Below are 20,000 nucleotides of genomic sequence, written 5' to 3'. Positions count from 1 at the left end.
TCTTCCTCCTCACCTTCCTCTCCCTCACTCTGTCATACCCTCATCTGTTTCCCTGTTTTCTTCCTCCTCACCTTCCTCTCCCTCACTCTGTCATACCCTCGTCTGTTTCCCTGTTTTCTTCCTCCTCACCTTCCTCTCCCTCACTCTGTCATACCCTCATCTGTTTCCCTGTTTTCTTCCTCCTCACCTTCCTCTCCCTCACTCTGTCATACCCCAGGCTGTTTTCCTGTGGTCTTCCAATAATCTTGACTGTATTGTCATGTATTAATGTCTCTGTATCAAACTGATCCACTGAGTCTACAAGCATTAGGAACACCTGATCTGTCCATGACATAGACTGACCAGGTGAATCCAGGTGAAAGCTATGATCCCTTATTGATGTTGTTAAATCCACTTCAATCAGTGTAGATGAAGGGGAGGAGACAGGATATGAAGGGGAGGAGACAGGATATGAAGGGGAGGAGACAGGATATGAAGGGGAGGAGACAGGTTAATGTTTAAGCCTCGAGACAATTGAGACGTGGATTGTGTATGTGTGCCATTCAGAGGGTGAATGGGCAAGACAAGATTGAAGTGCCTTTGAACGGGGTTTGGTAGTAGGTGCCAGGCGCACCGGTTTGTGTCAAGAACTGCAACGCTGCTGGGTTTTTCACGCTCAACATTTTCTCCTGTGTATCAGGAATGGTCCATCACCCAAAGGACATCCAGCCAACTTGACACAACTGTGGGGAGCATTGGAGTCAACATGGGTCAGCATCCCTGTGGAACACATTCAACACCTTGTAGAGTCCATGTCCTGATGAATTGAGGCGTTTCTGAGGGCAAAGGGGGGGGATGTAACTCAATATAAGGAGGGTGTTCCTAATGTTTTGTAGACTCAGTATACTGTATATTGTGTCTGATCCAGTATATATATTCTCTGGTTGTGTTCCTCAGGGCTCAGTGTCTGATCCAGTATATATATTCTCTGGTTGTGTTCCTCAGGGCTCAGTGTCTGATCCAGTATATATATTCTCTGGTTGTGTTCCTCAGGGCTCAGTGTCTGATCCAGTATATATATTCTCTGCTGTGTTCCTCAGGGCTCAGTGTGTGCCCAGCCGTGCCAAGTGGGCAAGTATGGCATCAACTGCAGCAAGGACTGTTCCTGCCTTAACGGTGGACTGTGTGACCATATCGCTGGTCAGTGCCAGTGTACCCCAGGCTACAGTGGACGGAGGTACGTCACGTAGTTTATACTACCTGCTTGACTACTGACTTACTGCTCTCTTTTTTACCCCATTTTCTCCCCAATTTCCTGGTATCCAATTGGTAGTTACAGTCTTGTCTCATCGCTGAAACTCCCGAACGGATTTGGGAGAGGCAAAGGTTGAGAGTCGTGCGTCCTCCGAAACACGATCCAACCAAGCCGCACTGCTTCTTGACACAATGCCCACTTAACCCGGAAGCCAGCCGCACCAATGTGTCGGAGGAAACACCGTACACCTGGCGACCGTGTCAGCGTGCACTGCGCCCGACCCGCCACAGGAGTCGCTAGTGCGCGATGGGGCAAGGATATCCATGCCGGCCAGACCCTCCCCTAACCCGGACGATCCTGGGCCAATTATGCACCGCCCCACGGGTCTCCCGGTCGCGGCCGGTCACTTACTGCTCTTAACTTCCTGTGAAGCATAAGGGATAAGGCCGGTTGTGTGACCACATCGCTGGGCAGTGCCGGTGCACAGCTGGCTACAGTAGATGGAGGGTACAGCTGAATTACAATCATACGACAGACCTTATTCTTATCATAGCCACGATTTTCATTGTAATGAATGTGATCGAAATCTAGACTAGCGGGATTAGGATAAATCTAGACTAGTGTGGTAGGGATAAATCTAGACTAGCGGGGTCAGGATACATCTAGACTAGCGGGGTTAGGATACATCTAGGCTAGCGGGGTTGGGATACATCTAGACTAGCGGGGTTAGGATAAATCTAGACTAGTATGGTTAGGATACATCTAGACTAGCAGGGTTAGGATAAATCTAGACTAGCGGGGTTAGGATAAATCTAGACTAGCGGGGTTAGGATAAATCTAGACTAGCAGGGTTAGGATAAATCTAGACTAGCGGGGTTAGGATAAATCTAGACTAGCAGGGTTAGGATAAATCTAGACTAGCGGGCTTAGGATAAATCTAGACTAGCGGGGTTAGGATAAATCTAGACTAGTATGGTTAGGATACATCTAGACTAGCAGGGTTAGGATAAATCTAGACTAGTGTGGTTAGGATAAATCTAGACTAGCAGGGTTAGGATAAATCTAGACTAGCGGGGTTAGGATACATCTAGACTAGCGGGGTTGGGATCAATCTAGACTAGTGTGGTTAGGATAAATCTAGACTAGCGGGGTTAGGATAAATCTAGACTAGTGTGGTTAGGATAAATCTAGACTAGCGGGGTTACTCAACACACAGAAACCCATACAAAGCTCTCGCTCAACCCTCCATTTGGAAAATCTGACTATAAACTCTATCCTCCTGATTCCTGTTTACAAGCAAAAAACTCAAACAGCAAGTACCAGTGACACGTTCATTACTAAAGTGGTCAGATGATGCTGATGCTACGCTACAGGACTGTTTTGTTAGCACAGACTGGAATATGTTCCGGAATATGTTCCGATGGCATTAAGGAGTCACCGGCTTCGTTAAGAAATTAATCGACGATGTCGTCCCCACAGTGACCGTACGTACAGTATATACATCCCAACCAGAAGCCATGGATTAAAGGCAACTGTACTGAGCTAAAGGCTATAGAGCTGCCGCTTTCAAGGAGCCGGGACACTAATCTAAATGCTAATAAGAAATCCCGCTACGCCCTCAGACGAACCGTCAAACAGGCACGTCGTGTCCACATCACTAAGGAATTATGATGGTTCACACACATCAACACAGTCGTCAAGCAGGCACGACATCACCTCTTCCCCCTCGGAAGACTGAAAAGATGTGGCATGGGCCCTCAGATCCTCTAAAAGTTGTACAGTTCCAACATTGAGAGCATCTCGACTGGCTGCATCACCGCTTGTTATGGCAACTGCTTGGCATCCGACCGCAGATACGCTACCGAGGGTATAGCGTATGGCCCAGTACATCACTGGGGCTGAGCTCCCTGCTTTCCAGGACCTGTTTACCAGGCAGTGTCAGAGTAAAGGCCATAGAAATGTCCAAAAACCATTTAGGACAGACTCCACTACTGTATATAGGTAATAGTAAACCATTTAGAACAGACTCCACTACTGTATATAGGGACTAGTAAACCATTTAGGACAGACTCCACTGCTGTATATAGGTAATAGTAAACCATTTAGGACAGACTCCACTACTGTATATAGGTAATAGTAAACCATTTAGGACAGACTCCACTGAGTTATTCATGTGAATATCCTCTCCATTCATCTCACTGTGTGGTCCATACTTCCTTCTTCCTACGTCTGAGTCCATTGAAACCCACATATCTTTGCAGTTCTCTTAGACAGACTTACGGGCCGTCGTTGTGAATAAGAATATGTTCTTTACTGACTTGCCAAGTTAAATAAAGGTTACATTTAAAAAAAATAATGGTTATCAGACCTCTTCAGTTCCCTCAGACTGAGCTACCAGGCTATCTTCACTTCAGCATAAAGCCACCTGGATAAAAAACTCTTCCAGAACACAGCTTTCTGTCTCTTTTAATATTTGGCTAAACTGCCCTCATTCATTTAGTGAAGTGACAGGTGAATTAACCTGAAATAGAGTTAGACTGTATTAATCCCCTACGCTACGCTACACCCACCTCTCTGCCTGGAGTACTACTTTTGCCCAGACGTGAATAGGGTACCATTAGGGAGACACAACCCAGTCTGAAGCAAATGTCATTTAAACATGAAAGATAACTAGTCCATGTGATAATGTAATTGAGCTATCTATCTGGCTGCTAATGGTTCTGCTGGACACCTGAGATCCATGCTGTGCCAGGGAGGGTATATTTAAGGTCCTGTAGAAGTCTCCTCTAAGGAATCTCTCTCTCTCTCTCTCTCTCTCTCTCTCTCTCTCTCTCTCTCTCTCTCTCTCTCTCTCTCTCTCTCTCTCTCTCTCTCTCTCTCTCTCTCTCTCTCTCTCTCTCTCTCTCTCTCTCTCTCTCTCTCTCTCTCTCTCTCTCAGCCGGTCTCTCTCTCTCTCTCTCTCTCTCAGTCGGTCTCTCTCTCTGTCTCTCTCTCTCTCTCTCTCTCTCTCTCTCTCTCTCTCTCTCTCTCTCAGCATCTCTCTCTCTGTCTCTCTGTCTGTTTCTCTCTCAGCCTCTCTCTCTCCATGCTGAGAAACCGGCCTACTCTGATTAGAGTCATGCAGCTGGGCTCACCTTGGATAACCCTTGTGGTGGTTTAGATTAGTCCTGATTGTTATTGGTACTCTGAACCTCACCTAGACTGACTGGATAACCATCTCAGCCTGAAGGGACCTAGGAGGGGCTGCCTAGGAGTGGCTGCCTGGGAGGGGCTGCCTAGGAGGGGCTGCCTGGAGGGGGTGCCTGGGAGGGCTGCCTGGCAGGGGCTGCCTGGGGGGGGGCTTTCTGGGAGGGCTGCCTGAGGGTGCTGCCTGGGAGGGGCTGCCTGGGGGGGCTGCCTGGGAGGGCTGCCTGGGAGGGCTGCCTGGGGGGGGGGGCTTTCTGGGAGGGCTGCCTGAGGGGGCTGCTCACAGGCAACAACACAAAAAACAAGATCCCACAAAACACAGTGGGGAAATGGCTGCCTAAATATGATCCCCAATCAGAGACAACGATAAACAGCTGCCTCTGATTGGGAACCATACCAGGCCAACATAGAAACAAAACACCTAGAGAGGAACACCCCGCCCTAGTCACACCCCGACCTAACCAAAATAGAGAATAAAAAAGGCTCTCTATGGTCAGGGCGTGACAGGTTTGATGTCATTGCTAAAGTAGGCACATATTTAGTAGAAAACAGCTTTGCCATCATCATCATGTTGTCAAATTTACTTTAGACAGATGGCAACGTTGTCATTAGCAAGCAAAGTTCGTCAAAAATACCTAGCAATGCTAACGATATCTAGCTAAAATCTGGAGGTCTCCACCTCAAGCTTAGCTAGCTAGCTAGCGTTATACTGCATTATAACGTTATACTGTCACTCAATCTGGCGACATTAAAAGGATGACAAAACGTTTTTCATACTAATTATTTGCTTTCTTTAGAAATGTCATTGTGTTTTCAAGCCACCGTAATAAACTTTAGACCAAATTTTCATCTTCATCAGTCATTGAGTAAAATGCTCAGTTGGGCAACAGTCCTAAAACAAACATTTAAAACAATATTCTGAAGTAACATGCAAACCATGAATAGCAACTATGTGTGGAAAAACCTTTAGAAGCCTAGTTAAGGCTTCTATTGTTAATAAATGTATTTATTTTACCTTTATTTAACTAGGCAAGTCAGTGAAGAACAAATTCTCATTTTCAATGACGGGCTAGGGGCAGTGGGTTAACTGCCTTGTTCAGGGGGCAGGACGACAGATTTTAACCTTGGCAGCTCGGGGATTTGATCTTGCAACCTTTCAGGTTTACAAGTCCAACGCTCTAACCACTAGGCTACCTGCCGCCCCCACCTCACCATCTGGTTACAATATTGTGGCCAGTAAATGTAAAAGTTATGTAATGACTTTCTTCGTCCAGACGTTTGGACTCATTATTTCATGTTATTGAACCAGCACAATTTCTTTGTTTGGAATTTATTCATTAATTATTATTATTAATTATTATTTATTTACCCAATTGATACATTTTTGGAATGGTAATTCCAAAGTGAAAAAAATCTACTTGGAACAAGATAAATAAAAAATTGGTTAGGTTTACTTTAAATATTTGTATTTAGAGTTTGTATTTGTGTTGTGTATTAGGGTTAACCAAACAGGAAGTGGAGTCTAAAAGGTTGCAACTTGAAATATAACTATGTTAATAATCTAATAACGAAATAGAACACTTCAATCATATATTTGGTTTCAACAAACATCGTTTTTTTCAATTGAGAAAAATTGTAATATAATTGCGGTCATTTTGAAGGGTTTATCCAAAGAGTTTTTTTTTTTTTTTTTTTTTTTTTACAGTTTAGTAGTTTGTCTGTCTGTAAACATCTCAGCCTAAAAAGCAGCAGGGGTCTACTGTCTGAATAATGTAGTCTGTCTGTAAACATCTCAGTGTGGGGTCTGAATATTTACAGGCTCTGCAATACAGTTAGGTCACTGAGTCTGCCCTTGTTTATAGGGGCTGGACTTTTACCACTATAGTACTATTGTTAGTCCTTATCATGGGCGCGCAACCACGAATTTCCAAGACTGTGTCCTTCTGCTAAAACTGATATTTCTTATTTGTTTTTGAGGTTACAAGCCTGAAACCTTGAACATAGACTGCTGACACCCTGTGGAAGCCACAGGAATTGCATCCAGGGAGCTAATTCTCAATATGAACTTTCTCTTGCATTTCTAAGAGGATGGTCTCTCAAAAACAACCATATCTATTGTGTTATATTCTCTTACATTATTTTAACATTTCTACAAACTTCAAAGTGTTTTCTTTCCGAAGGTACCAATTATATGCATATCCTGGCTTCAGGGCCTGAGCAACAGGCAGTTTACTTTGGGCACGTCATTCAGACAGGAAGTGGATAAAAATGGGGCCTAGCCCTAAGAAGTTTTAGGGGCTGGACTTTTAACACTATATTACTATTGTTATTCTCTATAGATGCCAGGAAGAGTACCTGGTACGGTCCTACGGCCCTTAGTGCAGGCTGAGGTGTAACTATCACTAACTCTCTCTCTCTCTCTTCTCCCCTCCCTCTCCTCTCTAGATGCCAGGAGGAGTGCCCGGTGGGGTGGTACGGTCCTCAGTGCAGCCTGCGTTGTGACTGTCAGAACGGTGCTAAGTGTTACCATATCAACGGGGCGTGTCTCTGTGACACAGGCTTTAAAGGACCTCAGTGTCAGGAGAGGTTCTGTCCCCCAGGCCTGTACGGACTCATCTGTGACAAGTACTGCCCCTGTAACGCCTCCAACACTGTCAGGTACATGGGACATTACACAGATACAGTTGAAGTCAGAAGTTTACATACACCTTATCCAAATACATTTAAAGTCTGGATGGATGGATGCTAAAGTCAGTTTTTCACATTCCTGACATTTAATCCTAGTAGAAATTCCCTGTCTTAGGTCAGTTAGGATCACCACTTTATTTTAAGAATGTGAAATGTCAGAATAATAGTAGAGAGAATTATTTATTTCAGCTTTTATTTCTTTCATCACATTCCCAGTGGGTCAGAAGTTTACATACACTCAATTAGTATTTGGTAGCATTGCCTTCAGACTCAGTTACACCAGCTTTGTCAGGAGGAATGGGCCACAATTCACCCAGCCTTCCACAAGCTTCCCACAATAATTTGGGTGAATTGTGGCCCATTCCTCCTGACAGAGCTGGTGTAACTGAGTCAGGTTTGTAGGCCTCCTTGCTCGCACACACATTTTCAGTTCTGCCCACAAATGTTCTATAGGATTCTATAGGGCTTTGTGATGACCACTCCAATACCTTGACTTTGTTGTCCTTCAGCCATTTTGCCACAACTTTGGAAGTATGCTTGGGGTCATTGTCCATTTGGAAGATCCATTTGCGACCAAGCTTTAACTTCTTGACTGATGTCTTGAGATGCTGCTTCAATATATCCACATCATTTTCCTGCCTCATGATGTCATCTATTTTGTGAAGTGCACCAGTCTCTCCTTCAGCAAAGCACCCCCACAACATGATGCTGCCACCCCCGTGCTTCACGGTTGGGATGGTGTTCTTTGGCTTGCAAGCGTCCCCCTTTTTTCCTCCAAACATAATGATGGTCATTATGGCCAAACAGTTCTATTTTTGTTTCATCATACCAAGAGGACATTTTTCCCAAAAGTACGATCTTTGTCCCCATGTGCAGTTGCAAACCGTAGTCTGGCTTTTTTATGAGAGAAGCTTATAAAGCCATGACATAATTTTCTTGAATTTTACAAGCTGTTTAAAGGCACAGTCAACTTAGTGTATGTAAACTTCTGACCCACTGGAATTGTGATACAGTGAATTATAAGTGAAATAATCTGTCTGTAAACAAATGACTTGTGTCATGCACAAAGTAGATGTCCTAACCGACTTGCCAAAACTATAGTTTGTTAACAAGAAATGTGTGTAGTGGTTGAAAAACGAGTTTTAATGACTCCAACCTAAGTGTATGTAATCTTCTGACTTCAACTGTATAATGACTGACTACCCCTGACTTAGATCATGTCTTTTCAAGCTCGCGATGCAACTGCTTTCTATTCCTTCTCCACACAGACCGAACAAGTTACAGCAGGCGCGCAATGGATTATGGTCATTGTAGTTAATTATCACGTTTTCTGCTCTAAACTATGTAGAATATTGGCCTGTTGGAAACTACAACTCCCTACTACATCGCACAGTTGATCTGATTAATCTCTAAAGAAACTGTGAAACATGCGCATTGAGCTCACAGGAAAAAAACGAACGAAATATAATTCAAATAATTGAACCGATGTTTGTCAATTAGTTGTTTAAAGAAAATCTAAATTTAAACTATAAAAATAAATAATAAAAATAAAGAGTCGCACACTCCAAATATAATTTATTGGGTTAATCACCAATGTTTTCGGCTTCACTGTGCCTTCTTCAAGGTCTATTTAAAAAATGAAAAATAACAGAAATGTTGGTGATTTGAAGCGCAAATGCTCTGATGCTGTTCCAGGAACAGTAAGATCATCAGAGTCTAATGCTGGTCCTGGAACAGTTAGATCATCATCAGAGTCTGATGCTGGTCCTGGAACAGTTAGATCATCATCAGAGTCTAATGCTGGTCCTGGAACAGTTAGATCATCATCAGAGTCTGATGCTGGTCCTGGAACAGTTAGATCATCATCAGAGTCTGATGCTGGTCCTGGAACAGTAAGATCATCATAAGAGTCTGATGCTGGTCCTGGAACAGTTAGATCATCATCAGAGTCTGATGCTGGTCCTGGAACAGTTAGATCATCATCAGAGTCTGATGCTGGTCCTGGAACAGTTAGATCATCATCAGAGTCTGATGCTGGTCCTGGAACAGTTAGATCATCATCAGTCTGATGCTGGTCCTGGAACAGTTAGATCATCATCAGTCTGATGCTGGTCCTGGAACAGTTAGATCATCATAAGAGTCTGATGCTGGTCCTGGAACAGTTAGATCATCATCAGAGTCTGATGCTGGTCCTGGAACAGTTAGATCATCATAAGAGTCTGATGCTGGTCCTGGAACAGTTAGATCATCATAAGAGTCTGATGCTGGTCCTGGAACAGTTAGATCATCATCAGTCTGATGCTGGTCCTGGAACAGTTAGATCATCATACGAGTCTGATGCTGGTCCTGGAACAGTTAGATCATCATCAGAGTCTGATGCTGGTCCTGGAACAGTTAGATCATCATCAGAGTCTGATGCTGGTCCTGGAACAGTAAGATCATCATAAGAGTCTGATGCTGGTCCTGGAACAGTTAGATCATCATCAGAGTCTGATGCTGGTCCTGGAACAGTTAGATCATCATAAGAGTCTAATGCTGGTCCTGGAACAGTTAGATCATCATCAGAGTCTGATGCTGGTCCTGGAACAGTAAGATCATCATAAGAGTCTGATGCTGGTCCTGGAACAGTTAGATCATCATCAGAGTCTGATGCTGGTCCTGGAACAGTTAGATCATCATCAGAGTCTGATGCTGGTCCTGGAACAGTTAGATCATCATCAGAGTCTGATGCTGGTCCTGGAACAGTTAGATCATCATAAGAGTCTGATGCTGGTCCTGGAACAGTTAGATCATCATAAGAGTCGGCGTGAAGGAGAAAAGGGAGACCTTGAGCCTCTGAGGGCTATAGGAGCACGTTGGTCAGGATGGATGGATGGATGCTATAGGAGCACGTTGGTCAGGAATGATGGATGGATGGATGGATGGATGCTATAGGAGCACGTTGGTCAGGATGGATGGATGGATGCTATAGGAGCACGTTGGTCAGGATGGATGGATGGATGCTATAGGAGCACGTTGGTCAGGATGGATGGATGGATGGATGGATGGATGGATGGATGGATGGATGGATGCTATAGGAGCACGTTGGTCAGGATGGATGGATGGATGCTATAGGAGCACGTTGGTCAGGATGGATGGATGGATCGATGGATGGATGGATGCTATAGGAGCACGTTGGTCAGGATGGATGGATGGATGCTATAGGAGCACGTTGGTCAGGATGGATGGATGGATGCTATAGGAGCACGTTGGTCAGGATGGATGGATGGATGCTATAGGAGCACGTTGGTCAGGATGGATGGATGGATGGATGCTATAGGAGCACGTTGGTCAGGATGGATGGATGGATGGATGGATGGATGGATGGATGCTATAGGAGCACAGTGGTCAGGATGGATGGATGGATGCTATAGGAGCACGTTGGTCAGGATGGATGGATGGATGCTATAGGAGCACGTTTTTCAGGATGGATTGATGGATGGATTGATGGATGGATGCTATAGGAGCACGTTGGTCAGGATGGATGGATGGATGGATGGATGGATGGATGGATGGATGGATGGATGGATGCTATAGGAGCACGTTTGTCAGGATGGATTGATGGATGGATGGATGGATGGATGGATGCTATAGGAGCACGTTGGTCAGGAATGATGGATGGATGGATGGATGCTATAAGAGCACGTTGGTCAGGATGGATGGATGGATGTCGTCTTGGGTCTCGCTGTTTCACTCTCTCTGCAGATCTCTCACCATGGCCTACTGTGGTGCTGCTTGCTTGATGTAAAAAGGGATTTATAGATACCATTTGACTGATTGACTAAACGACTGATTAATTAGATTGGTTGGTTGATTGATTGTTGATCGGTTAATTCGATTGGTTGGTTGATTGATTAATTAGATTGGTTGGTTGGTTGGTTAATTGATTGTTGATTGGTTAATTAGATTGGTTGGTTGATTGAATAATTAGGGTGGTTGATTGATTGATTGATTGTTTATTGGTTAATTAGGTTGGTTGGTTGATTGATTAATTAGATTGGTTGGTTGATTGATTGATTAATTAGGTTGGTTGGTTGATTGATTGTTGATTGGTTAATTAGATTGATTGATTGTTGATTGATTAATTAGATTGGTTGGTTGATTGATTGATTGTTGATTGGTTAATTAGATTGGTTGGTTGATTGATTGTTGATCGGTTAATTCGATTGGTTGGTTGATTGATTAATTAGATTGGTTGGTTGGTTAATTGATTGTTGATTGGTTAATTAGATTGGTTGGTTGATTGAATAATTAGGGTGGTTGATTGATTGATTGATTGTTTATTGGTTAATTAGGTTGGTTGGTTGATTGATTAATTTGGTTGATTGATTGATTGATTGATTGTTGATTGATTGATTAATTAGGTTGGTTGGTTGATTGATTGTTGATTGGTTAATTATATTGGTTGGTTGATTGATTAATTAGATTGGTTGGTTGATTGATTGATTGTTGATTGGTTAATTAGATTGGTTGGTTGATTGATTAAATTAGATTGGTTGGTTGATTGATTGTTGATTGGTTAATTCGATTGGTTGATTGATTAATTAGATTGGTTGGTTGGTTGATTGATTGATTGTTGATTGGTTAATTAGATTGGTTGGTTGATTGATTAATTAGATTGGTTGGTTGATTGATTGTTGATCGGTTAATTCGATTGGTTGGTTGATTGATTAATTAGATTGGTTGGTTGGTTGGTTAATTGATTGTTGATTGGTTAATTAGATTGGTTGGTTGATTGAATAATTAGGGTGGTTGATTGATTGATTGATTGTTTATTGGTTAATTAGGTTGGTTGGTTGATTGATTAATTAGATTGGTTGGTTGATTGATTGATTGTTGATTGATTAATTAGGTTGGTTGGTTGATTGATTGTTGATTGGTTAATTAGATTGATTGATTGTTGATTGATTAATTAGATTGGTTGGTTGATTGATTGATTGTTGATTGGTTAATTAGATTGGTTGGTTGATTGATTAATTAGATTGGTTGGTTGATTGATTGATTGTTGATTGGTTAATTAGATTGGTTGGTTGATTGATTAATTAGATTGGTTGGTTGATTGATTGTTGATTGGTTAATTAGATTGGTTGGTTGATTGATTAATTAGATTGGTTGGTTGGTTGATTGATTGATTGTTGATTGGTTAATTAGATTGGTTGGTTGATTGATTAATTAGATTGGTTGGTTGATTGATTATTTAGATTGGTTGGATGATTAATTAGATTTATTGATTCTGCTCTAGCTGTCACCCCCTGTCAGGTGAGTGCACCTGTACAGCGGGATGGGCGGGGCTCTACTGCAACGAGACCTGTCCACCTGGTTACCACGGCGACGGATGCAAGTTGCCATGCAGCTGTTCCCACGGGGCCGACTGTCACGGAGTCACTGGGGCCTGTGTCTGTGCCCCTGGTTACATGGTGAGTTCTTCTTCTTCTTCTTCTTCCAGAGGGTGTCCACTAGGTGTGCTGACCTCCTTTTTGATTGACCAATTAGCCATCCAGTAACACAAATCACTTACCCAATAGGAAAGCACTATAGTCCCAGGTCTCTGATTGATGACATCCAGGGATATGGTGCAGCAAAAATGTTTATTCTTCTTATATCTAACAAATAAATTATTCTCCAATCAACTTAAAGCAGAAATTACTTGACATGGAAAATACATAATATGACCTGTCTGTATGTCTTTATGGTCAAAAAACTATACCGCTCCCGCGTCTAGCAAGGACTCCTCCCACCGAAGGCCCAACTTCCTGCCTTTAACACACTTACCACAGTACAATGAATGTGCAAGAGGGGGGGGGAGGTAAAAACTAAGTTACACTAACAACAAATTAATATATCTCAATCAGGTAAATATAAATCATAAAGGTACCTAATATTTCATCAAATACATAAATATTTAATATATTTACACAAATGTACATGGAGCTCGGTATGTTCAGTCTTTTATACAAATATGTCCAAATCGGCTCTAACAATAGGAGACAGAATGCGATCGGATCATCATCTAATTGGCCTTCACATAACTTTCAAATATTTCCACTTGGACGGGGATATTGGAAATTTAGTGGAGGTCAACTTATTTTTAACTAAGACAAAATAATTTAGAAATGAATTTTTCCAGTTTAATATTGGTTCAGCAAATCCCCTTATTGTTTGGGATACCTTTAAATGTACCTTCAGGGGTCATTCAATTCAATATTCATCAATAATAAACAAGCAGTTTCTGTCTAAAGAGACAAGACTAACAAGGGAAATCCATGAACTAATAGTACAGGTAGATAGCAATAAAAACGATACTACAGAGATACAAAATAAGTTAGAGAGGAAGAACAAAAAGAACTGGAGGAACTTATTAAGAATTATCTAATGTAATCTATTACAAAAATATAGCAAACTGGATGGAATATGGAGAAAAATGAACACAATTCTTCCTGAATCTCCAATACAGGAACGCTAACAAAAATTATTTGCAGAAACTCGTTACTGAAGACGGAGACATCTATGATTCTCCGAATTATATTTTAAACGAGGAAGCGAATTATTTTAGGCAGATGTTTTCTTTTCCGTCTCATTCTCTCCCACTGAATGAAGATCACGGTAAGGAATTCTTTACAAATAATATAAAAAATGGAAAATTAACAAATGTACAGAAAGATCAGTGCGAAGGCCAAATTACAGAGGAAAAACTTTTTGAGGCTATTAAATCCTTTCACTCTGGAAAAACCCCAGGGCTTGATGGCATAGAGGTATATCAAGTATGTTTTGATATACTAAAAGCTCCATTGTTAGATTGTTCTAACTACTCCTATAGAAATGGTAGTCTGTCAGGTACTCAGCAGGAAGGTCTGATTTCTCTATTATTAAAACAAGACCCAGATGGCAAATATAAAGACCCAGTCTATCTAAAGAACTGGAGGCCTCTTACACTTCAATGTTGTGATGCAGAACTACTAGCGAAATGCACTCAGAATTAAAAGGGTTTTACCAGGTATTGTTCATCCTGACCAGACAGGTTTTTTACATGTACGATACATTGGAGATAATATACGACAACTACTAGAAATAATAGAACATCATGAAACATATTAGAAGCCAGGAATGGTATTTATAGTGGATTTTTGAAAGGGCATTTGATAAAGTAAGACTGGATTTTATTTATAAATGTCTGGATTTTTTCAATTTTGGTAATTCTCTTATAAAATGGGTAAAAATTATGTATAGCAACCCCAGGTGTAAAATAGTAAACACCGGCTACTTCTCAGAGAATTTTGAATTGTCAAGAGGAGTTAAACAAGGGTGTCCTCTGTCACCATATCTATTCGTTATGGCCATCGAAATGCTATCTATTAAAATAAGATCCAATAACAACATTAGAGGATTAGAAATCCAAGGCTTAAAAACAAAGGTGTCCATGTATGCTGATGACTCAAGTTTATATTAAGTCCGCAAGCTAGATCCCTGCAATGTCTCATTGAAGATCTAGATAACTTTTCTGTACTCTCTGGACTAAAACCTAATTATGATAAGTGTACAATATTACGTATTGGATCCTTAAAAAAATAAAACTTTTACATTACCCTGCATGATGGTGAAGTAGACATACTCGGGTATTCATATCACAAAATATATAAATAAGCTCTCCACAATGAATTTCAATAGAAAACTTGTAAAAATAGACAAGATCCTATAACCATGGAGAGGTAAATACATGTCTATTTATGTATAAATATTTAGCTTTATCTGGGACGCTAAACCAGACAAAATAAAACGTGCCTATCTATATAATGAATATGAATTGGGTGGGTTGAGATTATTAAATATAAAAGCACTAAACCTCTCTCTAAACGCTTCACTTATTCAAAAGTTTTAGATTACTAAGAAAAGCTCATCCATTGTTTAAAAATAGCCTTTTTGCCTTTGTGCAAATTGTCATGTCTCATTTTCGATTAATTGAAAATGATACTTTTTTCAAAGTATCTCTCTTTTTTCAAACAAGCATTTCAGAGCTGGCTACAATTTCAATTTCATCCCCCTGAAAAGATAGAACAAAAATGGAGGAGGCAGGTGGCAGCGGGAGGATGTAGGGAACTGGTCTGTCTGCCCAATATAAAGGATCAAAACTGACGGAGGAATAAAAATAGCATAACTAGGAAAGTATACTAGTTTAATTTAAGGACCAAGATGTTGACAACTGTGCCATACAGATTGCAAAATAGTTGGGAAGAGATTTTTGATGTACCGATTCCATGGTACGAGTATGAGTTGATATATAAAACAACGCAAGATTCAAGACTTCGTGCTTTTCAGCTAAAAGTATTATATAGAATTCTTGCCACCAACAAAATGTTGAATATTTGGGGCATAAAATCATCGAAGCTCTACAGATTTTGTTGTGAGGATACAGAATCAATAGACCATTTATTTTGGTATTGCCCTCAGGTAGCCTGTTTCTGGTCTCAGGTTCAGGAATGGATGAAGATGCATAGCATTGATCTAAAATTGACCCTAGAAATAGTACTGTTAGGAGATCTGGAGAGACCGGGTCAGTCAATTACTAATATACTATTACTCTTAGTAAAAGCATTTATCTTCAACTCACAATCTGTGGATTCTATTCGATTAGATAGATTGAAATTGTACGTTAAACATCACAGCATAGTTGAAAGATATGTGTTGCGTAGAAACCTGAAGTGGGTGGCCAGCAGAGATAGATGGGATGGGCTGAGGGAAGCTGAGGGTTGGTATGTGGAATTGGAGACAAGTGGGAGTGGAGTTGCTGAGTGGGAGATAGAATGATGGTCAACGATAAAAGTTTTTAAAAAAGTAAAAATAAAACGTAATAAAATATTACGTTTGAATGACACTGAGGGACAGTGCTTTTACAACTAATGTCGGTTTGCCTGCTTGGTGTTAGATCTGTCAACGTGCCCTTGAGCAGGACATTGACCCTGGATGCTTCTGTGTGTCTCTCTGAATGGGAGTCTGTTGGATGACTGGTGGGGTGTAGTTGTTGAGCGGCTTCACTGCAAGTATATTGTATGTTTCGGATATTCAAATATATATATATTTTTTTAATGAATAAATAAAGAAGGGAAGCACTACAGTCCCTGAGTCACTAAACCAATCGCTAAACCAATCGCTAAACCAATCGCTAAACCAATCGCTAAACCAATCGCTAAACCAATCGCTAAACCAATCACTAAACCAATCACTAAACCAATCACTAAACCAATCACTAGGCCAGTAGTATTGAGTTCTTTCTTTGCAACCAATTCTCTATGTTTGATGTAAAGGGGCAGGTTATATGTATATTATAGAAAAGTCCAGACACCTTTTATGTGATTTCACTTGTTTTCGTTAAACCCCAAACAGCGAATCACTTCCTCATCCTCACTGTACAGTATGGGGCCCTGAAAAAACATGAACAAATTCTCCAAAAACACCCAAAATACGTCCTTTTAGAAACGTAAACGTATTGTGATGCGGGTCATTAGAATTCGGAATGGTGTCATTACAAACTTTATCCACAAGTTAAATTGCTATACAAATCGATGGAAAGTTGTCTTGGGGAAAAAATACGATATTATAAAATCCATGTACAAAAAAACAAGTGTGTGGTTAAAATAGGTTAAATAGGCAAAAAAAAAAAACATTTCTTGCCACAGGGCCGTGGGGTGAGACAGGGATGCAGCTTGAGCCCCACCCTCTTCAACACATATATCAATGAATTGGCGAGGGCACTAGAACAGTCTGCAGCACCCGGCCTCACCCTACTAGAATATGAAGTCAAATGTCTACTGTTTGCTGATGATCTGGTGCTTCTGTCCCCAACCAAGGAGGTCCTACAGCAGCACCTAGATCATCTGCACAGATTCTGTCAGACCTGGGCCCTGACAGCAAATATCAGTAAGACAAAATAATGGTGTTCCAAAAAAGGTCCAGTTGCCAGGACAACAAATACAAATTCCATCTAGACACCGTTTCCCTAGAGCAGACAAAAAACTATACATACCTCGGCCTAAACATCAGCACCACAGGTAACTTCCACAAAGCTGTGAACGAGCTGAGAGACAATAAGAGCCTTCTATACCATCAAAATGAAACTTGACATACCAATTAGGATCTGGCTAAAAATACTTGAATCAGTTATAGAACCCATTGCCCTTTATGGTTGTGAGGTCTGGGGTCCGCTCACCAACCAAGAATTCACAAAATGGGACAAACACCAAATGGAGACTCTGCATGCAGAATTCTGCAAAAATAACGGAAAAACACCAAATAATGCATGCAGAGCAGAATTAGGCCGATACCCGCTAATGATCAAAATCCAGAAAGGAGACGTTAAATTCTACAACCACCTAAAAGGAAGCGTTTCCCAAACCTTCCATACCAAAGCCATCACCTACAGAGAGATGAACCTGGAGAAGAGTCCCCTAAGCAAGCTGGTCCTGGGGCTCTGTTCACAAACAGACCCCACAGAGCCCCAGGACAGCAACACAATTAGACCCAACCAAATCATGAGAAAACAAAAAGATAATTACTTGACACATTGGAAAGAATTAACAACAAAAACTGACCAAACTAGAACGCTATTTGGCCCTAAACAGAGAGTACACAGTGGCAGAATACCTGACTACTGTGACTGACCCAAACTTAAGGAAAGCTTTGACTATGTACAGACTCAGTGAGCATAGCCTTGCTATTGAGAAAGGGCACCGTAGGCAGACCTGGCTCTCAAGGGAAGACAGACTATGTGCACAGTACCCACAAAATGAGGTGGAAACTGAGCTGCACTTCTTAACCTCCTGCCAAATGTATGACCATATTAGAGAGACATATTTCCATTAGATTACTCATATCACAAAGAATTCGAAAACAAATCCAATTTTGATAAACTCCCATATCTGTTAAGGTGAAATACCGCAGTGTGCCATCACAGCAGCAAGATTTGTGACCCGTTGTCATGACAACAGGAAAATCAGAGGAGCACAAACAACATAGTAAATACCAATATTATATCTGTTTATTTATCTTCCCTACTAATGATACTACAACTATTTGCACACCACTGATCAAACCCTTACTACTGGGCTACACCACTGATCTCAGTTTGTGCCAGCTCCCGAATGGTCATCTATTCCCTTTACAGTGCCCAATAGGTGGGACTCTTCCAATGCCATGTAGGATAACAGGGTGTAACATTACTGTACGCCAGGATGCAGCCAAATCCATGTGGTCATTTGTGTCTCAGTGACCAAACCTTCTTCCTTTACCCATGAGGCCAGGCACCAGTTAATTACCTGTTGATCTGGGGATGATCTGAAACCTCCCTCCTCCTCTTCCTCATCGCCATGTCTCGTCTTTCTCCTCTTCCACCTCCTCCTCCTCCTCCTCCTCCTCCACCTCCTTCTCCTCCACCTCCTTCTCCTCCACTTCCTCCTCTTCTACCTGCTCCTCCACCTCCTCCACCTCCTCCTCTTCCACCACCTTCTCCTCCAACTCCTCCTCTTCCACCTCCTTCTCCTCCTCCTCCACCTCCTCCTCCAACTCCTTCTCTTCCACCTCCTTCTCATCCACCTCCTCCTCATCCACCTCCTCTTCTCTCTTCCTCCCCGTCACCACACCCTCTCTCCTCTCAGCCCTTAGATAACAACGGGAACAGAGTAGAAGTGCCATTGTTAGCAGTATTAAAACCGTCAGTTTGAGAACAGAACAAAGGCTCCTGTGAACTGATTGATAAAATGTCATTCCCAGACTGAAGCTTTCATGTAGGGCACGGAGGGAAGGGATAGAGGAGGAGGAGGAGAGGAGGAGGATGAGGAGGGAGGAGGAGGAGAGGTGGAGAGGAGGAGAGGAGGAGGAAGGGGAGAGGAGGAGGAGGAGGAGAGGAAGAGGAAGAAGGAGAGGAGGAGGAGGGGGAGGAAGAGGAGTAGAGGAGGAGAGGAGGAGGAAGGGAGGAGGAGGAGGAGAGGAGGAGGAGGAGGAGGAAGGGGAGAGGAGGAGGAAGGAGGAGAGGAGGAGGAGGAGGAGGAGAGGAAGAGGAAGAAGGAGAGGAGGAGGAGGGGGAGGAAGAGGAGTAGAGGAGTAGAGGAGGAGGAAGGGAGGAGGAGGAGGAGGAGGAGGAGGAGGAGGAGGAGGAGGAGGAGGAGGAGGAGGAGGAGGAGGAGGAGGAGGAGAGGAGGAGAGGAGAAGGAAGGGGAGAGAGGAGGAGGAAGATGAGAGGAGAGACCCTTTAAGATGCACCATGTTCTGCCCCTGGCGTCCAGTGTCCTTTCTTCTCCTCCGTTTAAACTCTGTCAAGATGAGCGGACACACACAGTGCTGAGCTGACAGCCGGGTAGCAGGCAGAGCAGAGAGCAGAGTCCCGGTGAGGAGAGGCACAGAGGAGGCTCAGGGGCGAGTAGGAGTGAGGAGGAGCGAGGAGGGAGTCCCCAGACACACAGGACTCTTCTATGGCGCTAATTAGTACTCTAAATCATACTGTCAGCTGTCACTCAGGACAGAGAAGAGAGAGGAGAGAGAGAGATGGAGGGGAGGGGACCCAGAGACACAGGGCTATGATCATCATGGCTGAGAGAGAGATAGAGAGAGAGAGAGAGAGAGAGAGAGAGAGAGAGAGAGAGAGAGAGAGAGAGAGAGAGAGAGAGAGAGAGAGAGAGAGAGAGAGAGAGAGAGAGAAGGGGATCTTTATAGGTGCTGCTGTGCTCAGCCATTTTAAAGCAGAGGAATTATAATGACGCTGGCCTGGTGTGACTACAGAGGAGAGGACCGGGTGGAGGGATGGAGGGATGGAGGGGTGGAGGGATGAAGGATTGGAGGGATGGAGGGAAGGAGGGTTGGAGGAGTG

The 20,000-nt window shown here is 42.5% G+C and overlaps 1 protein-coding gene across 2 annotated transcripts in view; it reads left to right on the top strand.

The window, feature by feature from the left end:
* The window catches only part of megf11 (multiple EGF-like-domains 11), a 452,873-nt gene that overhangs the window by 343,720 nt on the left and 89,153 nt on the right, over positions 1-20,000 (top strand). For both annotated transcript variants that reach the window (XM_071405156.1, XM_071405155.1), the window contains 3 exons: positions 1,080-1,216; positions 6,866-7,078; positions 12,390-12,564. In XM_071405156.1, coding sequence (XP_071261257.1) covers positions 1,080-1,216; positions 6,866-7,078; positions 12,390-12,564 — 525 coding nt within the window. The remainder of the gene's footprint in view (positions 1-1,079; positions 1,217-6,865; positions 7,079-12,389; positions 12,565-20,000) is intronic.

This window comes from Salvelinus alpinus, chromosome 6 (genome assembly GCF_045679555.1).
Source record: "Salvelinus alpinus chromosome 6, SLU_Salpinus.1, whole genome shotgun sequence".
Taxonomy (NCBI): Eukaryota; Metazoa; Chordata; class Actinopteri; order Salmoniformes; family Salmonidae; genus Salvelinus; species Salvelinus alpinus.
This window is presented reverse-complemented; position numbering and strand designations above follow the sequence as displayed.